The 12091-nt window shown below is 39.8% G+C and overlaps 1 protein-coding gene across 4 annotated transcripts in view; it reads right to left on the reverse strand.

Annotated features, from left to right (window-relative positions):
• DNAAF9 (dynein axonemal assembly factor 9) overlaps positions 1–12091 on the reverse strand; it is a 131339-nt gene that overhangs the window by 89938 nt on the left and 29310 nt on the right. For all 4 annotated transcript variants that reach the window (XM_047852348.1, XM_047852349.1, XM_047852346.1 and 1 more), the window contains one exon: positions 7514–7591. In XM_047852348.1, coding sequence (XP_047708304.1) covers positions 7514–7591 — 78 coding nt within the window. The remainder of the gene's footprint in view (positions 1–7513; positions 7592–12091) is intronic.

A 12091-nucleotide genomic window follows, 5' to 3' on the forward strand; every position in this document is an offset into this window, starting at 1 on the left:
GTATTATATATATGTATATATACAAAATATGTGCATATATATTTTTTTAAGTTTGTTTATTTTGAGAGAGAGCAAGCTCGACCACAAGTGGGGGAAGGGCCGAAAGAAGGAGAGACAGAATCCCAAGCAGGCCCTGCGCCATCAGCTCAGAGCCCAATGAGGGGCTCCAACTTAGGAACTGCGAGATCATGACCTGAGCCGAGATCAAGAGTCTGATGCTTAACCGACTATGCCACCCAGGCAACCCCAAATATGTGCCTATTTGTAACTGGAAATCTACAATTATCTGGGTCAGACTGTCCTACCCTACCACCTCTGTGCCTTGGCCCAGTAAACCAGACCTCCTGAGTTTGGGATCCTGACCTGCTGCTATCAGGTCCAATCAGTGCCCCTGATCCAGGGTCCAAGATAGTCTATGTGTTTTAGACGATACACGAAAAAAGATGGGGCACTCTGTTCCAAAAAATTTCCCTGAGGGAGCCAGGTGTGTTAGTACTAATTACAGAATAAGATAGAATGAATCATTAAATACTGCTTTCAGCTCCATGCTAGGAGTGAAATGAAAGATGCAATGAATTCTCATATTAAAAATAACTAGCATTATACATGAAATGCCCACATAAAAGCGCGCGCACGCACACACACACAGAGTCTTAAAACACCCTAACATCCTTATATTCCTCTATGCTCACTATAAACATGAGGAGACTGAGACACTTCAGAGTAAAGTGATCTACCTAAGGATAGAATACTAAAGAGGAGCAGAAGTGGAAATATATCTAGGCAGGAGATACCCAGAGCCTGTTTTTTCCACCACAGTATTCTCCAACTTTTCCAATGGATACTGTGTATGTAGGTAGAAATGGTCAGTTGCATTTGATGTGGAAGAAGGGAAAGTTTATCTGCTCAGACTCTTTGAAGTCAAATCCAGAAGACAGGCCCAGATAGATATCAAGGTCAGATACACAGCAAAGGTCAGAAAATGCTGAGACTATGTCAGTGTGCCTTCGTTCTTGGCTGGTGGCAAAAGATGCTGAACTTTAGTCAGAACTCTTGGCCCTACACTGGCATCCTGCTCTCTGGTGGCTCAAAGTCCATATCCATGGCACCACCGGTAAGCTGAGCTGGCTTAAGGACTAGGCAAGGAGACAGCAGCCACATTTGAACAACTTCTCTCAATGTTGAATAGGAGATGATTCTGGGCCTCAGACAGGTTCCTTCCCTGTGGCTAGAATGCTCATACCGCCTCCTCCTTGGTCTGGAAAATCTCTGATCACCACACATGCTCTGGGAAGCAATTCCAGGAAGAATGATTTTCCTTACCCTTTATGTTCCACTGCAATTATAGCAGTTACCAAAGTATGCTGCTATTATTGGCCTAAGAGCCCATTAAATAGTTATGAGCGGGAGCCAGGTCTACCTGTTTCTGTGACTTTAGCATAAGCACAGTATCCAAGAAATAGCAGGGATCAAGGACTATGTATTTAATAAATCAACAAGCAAAAAAAAAAAACAAAAACAAAAAAAACCTCAAAGGCACTATACTGACTGACCAAGAGGGGAAAAAAGCTCAATTTAAATATTTAAAAGTATTTTTATGAATTACACAATGCAATAAAAATGGGAAAATGAAAACAAGTGACCAATAAGACTATCACCTAAAGTTTCTAAGACACAGACATACAAACTTTACAAAGATGGAATACCTTTTACTTTTTTGCTAAATATATTTTGAACATCTTTCTATATCAAATTCAATTTTTAAAAAACTTTTTTAGTGTTTGTTTATTTTTGAGAGGGAGACAGAGCACGAGCAGGGGAGGAACAGAGACAGAAAGAGACAGAGTGTGAGTGAGGGGTGGAGAGAGGCAGACACAGAATCTGAAGCAGGCTCCAGGCTCGAAGCTGTCAGCACAGAGCCCAACATGGGGCTTGAACTCAAGGACCATGAGATCATGACCTAAGCCAAAGTTACACGGTCAACTGACTGAGCCACCCAGGCACCCCTATATCAAATCCAATTCTAAAACATCATTTCAAATGACAGTATAATGGGCCGCTGAGATTTTTTTTTTTTTTAGAGAATGCATGCGGGGGAGAGGGGCGGAGAGGGAGAAAAATAATTTTTTTTTTAAAGTTTATTTATTTTGAGAAAGAGGGAGAAAGAGTACCCCAAGCACTGTCAGCACAGAGCCAGATGTGGGGCTCGATCCCATGAACTGTGAGATCATGACCAAAGCCGAAATTAAGGGCTGGCTGCTCAACTGACAGCTACCCAGGTGCCCCCTGAATAGTTTTATTTAACCAAATTCCTATTGTTGGACATTTACTTTGTCTACAGTTTTTATAAACAATACTTCAAGTGAACATTCTTCAGTGACATCTTTAATTTCTTAGGATAAATTACTAAATCGAAATTGCTGGGGGTCACCTGGGTGGCTCAGTCAGTTGAATGTCCAACTTCTGCTCAGGTCATGATCTCACAGTTCATGAATTCAAGCCCTGCATTAGGCTCTCCACTGTCAGCGTGGAGTTGCTTCAGATTCTCTGCCGCCTCTTTCTCTGCCCCTCCCCCGCTAGTGCAGCATGCTCTTTCAAAAACAAGCAAACATTTAAAAAAATAAAAAAGAAAATGCTGGGGGCACCTGGGTAGCTCAGTTGGTTAAGCATCCGACTTCAGCCTAGGTCACGATCTCGCGATTCGTGAGTTCAAGTCTCCGACATAGGGCTCTGGTGCTGACAGCTTGGAGCCTGGAGTCTGCCTCAGATTCTGTGTCTCCCTCTCTCTCTGCCCCTCCCCCGCTCATGCTCTGTCTCTCTCTGTCTCTCAAAAATAAATAAATGTTAAAAAAAATTAAAAAGAAAAAAAAAAGAAATTGCTGGATAGGGATGCCAAATGTTCACTCAAGACAGGCATTTCACCTATTCCGTTGAAGGCCTCACTCTTACTCTGACAAGTGGCAACTCAATCTAGTCTTTTAGAAATTTCTAGCATTTTCGTAGATGAAAAAGTAGCACCTCCTTGTAGTTTAATTAGTGTGTTTGTGAGAACTGGTGCAGTTCATCTGTAAAGAATATTTCATGGAGGGGTGTCTGGGTGGCTCAGTCGGTTAAGCGTCCGACTTCGGCTCAGACCATGATCTCATAGTTCGTGAGTTTGAGCCCTGCCTTGGGCTCTCTGCTGTCAGCGCAGAGCCTACTTAGGATCCTCTGTCCTCCTCTCTCTCTGCCCCTTCTCCGCTGGTCACCTCTATCTCAAAAAAACCAAAAAACAAAAAACCTTTAAAAGAAAAAAGAATATTTCATGGAAAAAATGAAAGAAAAAAATACACTTCGCAGAGGAGTATGCACTCTCCCTCTTGAGATCTGTGGGATCCGACCAGGAAGCATGGAGCTGTACATTCTCTGGCCATCAAAGAGCTGCCAGCAATGATTGGCCAATGGAAATTAAAGCCCAGATGTCAATCCTGGCTTAAGATTACAATCTTGGCAAAGGGGGAAATAAATATGAGCAGAAAAAGTATTTGGATGGTGGAGAGAAAAGAGGGTTTCAGAGAAGTTTGGAAGCTATGAAATAGCTGAGAGAAGGGGGCATAAGGCAAATTTTTAAAAAGTAATATAGGTATGGATCACACCCTTTTCAGTGATTTTCTAGAGACTCAAAGACTGGAATAGCATTTTTAAATACTTTTGGTTGTTGAATTTGAATTTTATTAAGGACATTTGTAAACTCACCACAAGAGATCCCTGTACAAATTTATTGTCATTTTTATACATATCTATAGTAGTTTTTATCCCACTTGGGGTTCAATGAGCTTCATGGATTTGTGGACTGATTTTATCAATTTGGAAAGTTCTTAGTATCAACTCAGATTTCCTGTTGCATTTTCTCTCTACTCTCCTTTTGGGATTCTAACTATACTATGTTAGATCATCTGACATTGTTTGACAGGTACTGGATGCTCTGTTCTACTCCCCTTGCTGCTCTTCTCTTTGTCCTTCAGTTGAGAAATTGCCTTTGATATATCTTTAAGTTTACAGAACACTTCTTCATTTGTATCTAGGCTGCTGTTAAGACAATCTAATGAATTCTTCATTTTAGATATAGTATTTTCATTTCTAGCATTTCCATTTAGTTCTTTTTCTACTTTTCAAGTCTCTGCTGAAATTTCTCATCTTTTCATATATGCTGTTCTCTTTTTGTTCAGATTCTTCAGCATTTATTTTAATGTTTATTCATCCTTGAGAGAGAGAGACAGAGAGACAGAGAGACAGAGCATGAGCGGGGGAGGGGCAGAGAGAGAGAGGGAGACACAGAATCCAAAGAAGGCTCCAGGCACTGAGCTGTCAGCACAGAGCCTGACGTAGGGCTCAAACTCACGAACTGCAGGATCATGACCTGAGCTGAAGCTGGACACTTAACTGACTGAGCCACTCAGGCGGCCGTGATTCTTCAGCATTTTTATTAGCTACTTAAAATTCTCCATTAGTTAATTTCAATATCTGGATCTAATTCTCTTGACTGGTTTTTTTTTTTTTTTTAAGATTTTATTTTTAAAAATTTTTAATAATGTTTATTTTTGAGAGACAGAGAGAGAGAGAGAAAGAGAGCACGAGTTGGGGAGGGGCAGAGACAGAGACACAGGATCCAAAGTAGGCTCCAGGCTCTGAGCTGTCAGCACAGAGCCCAATGCAGGGCTCTAACTCATGAACCATGAGATCATGACCTGAACCGAAATTGGATGCTTAACCAACTGAGCCACCCAGTCACCCCTAAGATTTTATTTTTAAGTAATCTCTACACCCAGTGCAGGGCTTGAACTCAAAACCCTGAGATCAAGAATTGCATGCTTTACCGACTGAGCCAGTCAGGTGCCCTCTCTTGACTGTTTCTTGATAACAATAAAATTTTCTTCTAATTTTTTTTTTTTTTACCACATGCCAGCCATTTTGTGATAAAAGAACAGTAAAAACTGAAGCAGGTAATATTTACCTTTACAAAAGTATATCTTTTCTTTTATCAGGTCATTAAAATAGGGATCCAAGGAATTTTGATCTACAATTGATCACAGTCTGGGTCTGAGTGCATTTGTTAATTACTAAATTAAAATATTTTGAGGGTAGGGTCTGAACTTCAGCAGACTTTGCTCATGGGAAGTCAGAAAACCAGGGAAGGGCCTAGTCTATAGTCCATGGTGATTACCACTACTGCTCCTTCAGCCAAAAATGTCATCATCTGTTCAGGTGCAATTAAAAATATCCTTCTGGGGGGCACCTGGGTGGCTCAGTGGGTTAAGCGATCGACTTCGACTCAGGTCATGATCTCGCAGTTTGTGAGTTCGAGCCCCGCATCGGGCTCTGTGCTGACAGCTCAGAGCCTGGAGCCTACTTCAGATTCTGTGTCTCCCCCTCTCTACCCCTCCCCTGCTCATGCTCTGTGTGTCTCTCTCTCAATAATAAATGTTAAAGAAAAAAAATTTTTTTTAAATATCCTTCTGGGGTGTCTGGGGGGCTCAGTTAATTAAACAGCTGACTCTTGATTTTTTTTTTTTAATGTTTATTTTTGAGAGAGAGACAGAGAGAGAGAGAAAGACAGAGAGTGAGTACAAGTGGAGGAGGACAGAGGATCTGAAGCAGGCTCTGCACTGTCAGCACAGAGCCCGATGTGGGGCTCCAACTCAAGAACTGTGAGATGACCTGAGCTGAAGTCGGAGGCTCAACTGACTGAACCACCCAGGTGCCCCAGACTCTGGATTTTGGCTCAGGTCATGATCTCATGGTTCATAAGTTCGAGCCCCACCTCAGGCTCCATGCTGACAGTGTAGAGCCTACTTGGGATTCTCTGCTCTCCCTCTCCCCCCGACCCTACACCTCAAAATAAATAAACAAACTTAAAAATGTCCTTCTGTGTGGTCCCTCTCAATGGGCTCCAGAGATGCTTCCAATGTTCTCCAAACTACAATGCTACATTTAGCCTCCATGTGTGAATAATGGCATCCTCACATTCAAATGACTGCAGGCAAGTTGGGTATGGGTCTCAGACAGTTGTAGAAACTCCTAAACTACTTATCTCTCTTTCTTTGTGGTTAAATTTTCTTTATCATTTTTGCATTCTTATGTTACATGTTTTTGCATTTTCACTTTTTTCCATAATTAGGCTAGCCATAGATCGATGATGATGATGATTAGGTCTCTTCAAAGGATAAAAAGTTCAGGTTTTAGGGGCGCCTGGGTGGCGCAGTCGGTTAAGCGTCTGACTTCAGCCAGGTCACGATCTCGCGGTCTGTGAGTTCGAGCCCCGCGTCGGGCTCTGGGCTGATGGCTCAGAGCCTGGAGCCTGTTTCCGATTCTGTCTCCCTCTCTCTCTGCCCCTCGCCCGTTCATGCTCTGTCTCTCTCTGTCCCAAAAATAAATAAACGTTGAAAAAAAAAATTTAAAAAGTTCAGGTTTTATTTTTCTTTTATATTTGTTTAATTAGAAATGTTTAAACAGAATGGCTGTTCAATTTTATCAAATGCCTTTTAGACACCTATGGAATCATCACAAATCATTCCAAGGAGAAAAATTAGTATAGGGATTACACTAATAGGTTTCCTGACACTAAACTAAATATTGTACCCTTGTTAAGCTCTATTTCATCAGGGAATACTCTGACATGGTACTGGATTCTATTTGCTAATATTTTACTTAAAATACAGGCATCAACATGGATAAGTGAGACTGGTCTGTAGTTTTCATTTTTGTTATTTTCATTGGGTTTTAATAATATAACTAATTAAAAGGCTACACACTGTTCTTCTTCTATGCATATCTAGCCATGGCCACTGAGAGATACTGCTGAGCTGCTTCACCACAGGAAGTATTCCCAGAGCCTTAGTTTTATCCGTTGCTCCTCACTGCAAAGTGTTCCACCCAACTTCATGTTTTCTTCCAAGTTCAGATGAACAGTTAATGGCCGACCCTCTAATCCAGGAATCAACAAGTTATGGCTTGTGGGCAGCCCACATATTTTTGTAAACAAAGTCTCCTTGGAACACAGACAACCCCATTCATTTAAGCACTGTCCACGGGTGCTCTCAGGCTACAATAGCACTGCCGAGTGGTTCTAACAGAGATGGAGGGCACACAAAGCCTACATGTGCTGACCTCTGCTCTAATTCTTAATTTGTTTAAGCCAAACCCCATCTTTGCTTTCTTTTTGTCACAGAGAAAGAATACAAAAAGATATCCTCTGTATTGTTTTTCTAAAGTCCAGCCCAACCGAGAGAATGTCTTTAGGTGGAAATGTAAACCCTGGTAGGCAGCTTTGGCTTCGCCTCAGGTGAGGTTTCCTCACAGCGAAAGAGGCAGTATCACTTTTCCAGGTCCACTTCTGCTCCCAAGGAGTTCAAGATAACAATCTGGGAAGAAACTGTTCAGACAAAAATATCTCTTGCATTTCTTCAAATACTGTTAGTGGATAAGTGAGCTGGCTGTAATATTTATAAGTTAAATATATAGTTAGGCTCCTTACTTCTGAAAGCAAACTCTCCAGAGACATAGGATCCATCTTGCTGTAGACATTCCATAGATTCAAACTCACATCCTGCAGCTGCAACATAGGGCAAAAACATTGAAATAACTGAGTCAATATCACTACAACAATCAGATTTATCAGAAATGACTATCTTGGTGAAAACTAAGTGATTAGACTAATAAATCAAACTTTTATCAATTATATTAGAACCAATACATATTAATAAATGCTATCCAACTCAAGGAAACTAACGTTACAGAAACTTTGGTACATCTTTTGACTATCTTCAATGATGAGTACATATATATGTACATACACACATTTATTTGCCTTTGCTTAAGTTTTTTAATTAAAATAATACATGCTCATGGTTTAAAAAACATCAAATAGTACTAAAGGCTTAGAATAAAACATGGGAATCGCCTACTCCAATCTTTCTCCAAACCTCCACTGTCACAGAGGCAATCACTCACAAGTCTTTTAACATTTTCTTTCTGGTAGTTACCTCCAAATTTTGATATAACATGCTTCTATCACTATTTGATTTCTCAATTTAGAAATTAAATATTAACCATCCCTATTCTCACACTTTTTGTCCACATACCTATACCCTAACATCATCTAATATCATGATTTTTTAATTATACCAGTAATTACTGTTTATAACATTAAGATCATATATACATTATTTACTATAGGAACATGTATGCTATACTCCTAGTTGCATTCTTAAACCAATTTTATTTTTCTTAGGGCTACTGACAGAGTCATTTTTTTTCACTTGTGCGATTAAAATAAAAATCAACCCTGAAGTTTTTTCTAATTGTCCCACCCAATTAGCTATGTTTACACTAGGGTTTCTAAACATCAACACTACTATCATTTGGGGCCAGATATTTCTTTGCTGTGAGGCACTTCCCTATGCATTGTAGGAGGCTTAGCAGCATCGCTGCCTTTTACTCACTAGATGCCTATAACACTGCTACCCCCAGACAATCCAAAAGTAATTCCAAACACTGTAAAATGTTTCAGAGGTGGGATGTTGGGGAAGCGGCAACAAAACCATCTTGACTGATAACCAATGGCTTAAACATATCAGATAATCTAATAATTCTTTTTCTTACCTCATTCTGGTCTGGCTGTTATGTAAGCTTGCTGTGCAACTACAACTTTTGCTTTGAGAGTTCTCTTTGCTATCATCCTGAAGCTTTCAGATGATGGATTTGGTTCCAGGGCTTACTTTTCTCTTTCTTGATTAACTCACTTGTTTACTGGAGTACATCCTCAAATAGCTTTTTTAAAAATATTTATTTATTTATTTTTGAGGGGCGGGGAAGGGCAGAGAGAGAATCCCAAGCAGGTTCTCTATTGTCATGGCAGAGCCCAACACAGGGCTCAATCTCACGAACCGTGAGCTGAGCTGAAATCAAGAGTCGGACGCTCAACCGACTGAGCCACCCAGGTGCCCCTCCAATATCTTTTCAGAAGGCAAAATTTTTTGTTTTAAAATGTCTTTATTCTGTCCTCAGGCCTGACTGACAGCTCATTAATGCTCTTTCCATTCTTTTGGACTCTTCACTCTCTCCATGCTTTACCTTGATAGTTAGCTGTAGCTTCAAATTCACTAATCTTTTCTTCTGCAGTGTCTAATCTATTGTTAAAACCTCTCCCATCTCAGACAATGTAGTTTTCACCTCCAGAAGCTCAATTTGGGTCTTTTGAAAATTTTCTCTCTCTGTTCAACAAGTTCAATTTTCCTCCTAGCTTCTTGAAAATATGAAATACAGTTAGAATAACTATTTTAATGTTCTTTGCTAATTCTAACATTTCTGTCACTTCTAGGTCAATTTTGAATGATTACCTTATTATCAGTCATGTTTTCCCACTTCTTTGTAAAGCGGATAATCTTTGGATGCTAGACATTGTGAATTTCACCTTGTTGGAGACTACGTATTTTTGTATTCCTATAAATATTCTTGTGCTTTGTTCTGGAATGCAGCTAATTTACTTGGAAACAGTTTGATCCCTTTAGATCTTGCTTTTATGAATTTTTAGGAGGTCTAGAGCAGTGCTCAGTTTAGGAGTGACTATTCCCCATTACTGAGACAAAACCCTTCTGAGGACTCTACTCAGTGCCCTTTGAATTATGTGTTTTTCCAGTCTAACTGTTCCCAGACCTTAGCATGTATCAGGCACTGTTCTGGATTACTTTTCAGATGTCTTTTTTTTTTTTTTTTTGATGTTTATTTATTTCTGAGACAGAGAAAGACAGAGCATGAATGGGGGAGGGGCAGGGAGAGAGGGAGACACAGAATCAGAAGCAGGCTCCAGGCTCTGAGCTGTCAGCACAGAGCCCGACGCGGGGCTCGAACTCACAAACCGTGAGATCATGACCTGAGCCGAAGTCGGTCACTTAACAGACTGAGCCACCCAGGCACCCCCAGATGTCTTTTGTTTAACTCTTGCCTTTGGTAGTTACCTGACACATGGATGAATTGATCAATACTCTTGAATACTTGAGATGGGGGGAGGGGCAGGGAAATCTTGGCAGATCTTTGGTGTTCTCTCTCTGGGCATTTTCTTTTTTAGTACTCTAGCTGCTCTCTTACCAGACTCTTCACTGCATCTTCTCACCTCAGGAAATACAGTAGGATTCACATGGGTATCCCCCTCCCAATGCCATGGCCTGAAAATTTTTCTCAAATTACTAAGCTAGTGAAATCATGGGGCTGTGCTTGCCTTTTTTTTTTTTTTTAAATGTTTATTTATTTATCTTGAGAGAGAGAGAAAGAGCTCGAGCAGGGGAGGGGCAAAGAGAGGAAGAAAGAGAATCCCAAGCAGGCTCTGCACAGCCAGCACAGAGCCTGATGAGGGGCTCGAGCTCATGAACCATGAGATCATGACCCGAGCTGAAATCAAGAGTTGCTTGCTGAACTGACTGAGCCATCTAGGTGCCCCTGACCTTGTTTATTTCTATTTCTCAGGGAATCACTATTTCTCAGTGTCTGATGTCTAGTGTCTTGAAAACATATTTTGTTTCTTGTTTGTTCTTTTGGTTTGGTTAGGTTGGGTTGTTTTGGGAAGGAGAGAAATCTGGTTCCTATTGTCTTATGTAGGTGATTTATTTTTTTCTTCTGGAAGCTGTGATAGTCTTTTATTCTTACTGTTCAAAAAAGGAATAGATAGATTTAAGGTTTTTTCTTCTTCATTTATATTTAAGTCATTTAATTTAAAAGTTGTATTCTCTTTATCACTGGAAATTGTTTATTCTTTTAAAAAAATTTTCTCCCTCCTGATACCTCTGCTCTAACTTTCTGCAACTCCAACTTGTATATCAGACTTCTTGGAACAGTTCTCTATGTCTTTTCATTTTTATCTCATATATTCTGTCTCCTTGATTTTTAAATTTTACATTTTTAGAAAATTTCCTAACTTTACCTCCCAGCCCCTCTATTAATTTTATTAATTATAATTTCCCAGAGCTTTACTTTCGTCATGTTAATTTATGACAACATAACACTTGTTCTATGGTCACCAAATCTTGTCTGGGCATCCGAAGTGAAGTTTTAGGTCTTAAATTTTCCTCTATATCTTAATTATCTTTGGATCTTATCCAATGTCTTAAAAAAAAAAATCTTGATCTTTTCCTTTAAAGTTACAGGTATTTAAAGCAAATGTCTGGTGATCTTTGGTTGCCTGTTTTTATTTCAAAATGGAAAGGCTAATTGGAAGCTTCATGCTTTCAGCAGAGCTGGTCAACTACCAGAAAGTTTTTTTAGGGAGAGCAGACAGCCAGCAGGTGGTTATTCAGGATCCCTACTCCCTTACATTCTAAATCCCAATAGACTGATTTAATATATTTGGCCCCTTTCTCTGTAATCTGGAACAGCTTTTCAAGTGTCAACTGATTTGATTTTTTGAGGGTGCTGAATTAAATTTCTAATTTTAAATGCAAACGTTAACTCTACTATTAATTTTGAGACATAACATTTCCTCATGTCATCCATCTCCCTTTTTAATTCTGTGTGTCCTAACCTATCATTTCTCTTTTTACAAATTCCATTCTTTTTTTTCTTTTTTAATTTTTAAAGTTTATTTTGAGAGAGACAGAGTATGAGCAGGGGAAAGGCAGAGAGACAGAGACAGAGAGAGAGAGAGAGAGAGAGAGAGAGAATCCCCAGCAGGCTCTGCAGAGTCAGTACAGAGCCCAACATGGGGCTTGAACTCACCAAACTTTGAGATCATGAACTGAGTGGAAATTAGAAGTCAGACGCTTAACCAACTGAGCCACCCAGGCGTCTCTTTACAATTTACCCATTCTTAACAGGTACAAAAGAGATCATCTTTTTTCTCATTTTTATTTTATTTCCTGGAGAAACCGTTTTTAAAAAGCACGCTTATCTCTGCATCTAATATGCTATGGTTTCCTTCCTATATTTTGTTGAATCTTATTCGTAAGTTTCATTCTACCTTTCAATACGAACATCTGTCTGTCCATAAAAAGGTAAATGAATGTTTGTTCTATGGTTACTCTCATTATTCAGAAGTTTGCTATTAGAATCCTCTGCTTGGGAG

Source organism: Prionailurus viverrinus, chromosome A3 (assembly GCF_022837055.1).
Source record: "Prionailurus viverrinus isolate Anna chromosome A3, UM_Priviv_1.0, whole genome shotgun sequence".
Classification (NCBI taxonomy): domain Eukaryota; kingdom Metazoa; phylum Chordata; class Mammalia; order Carnivora; family Felidae; genus Prionailurus; species Prionailurus viverrinus.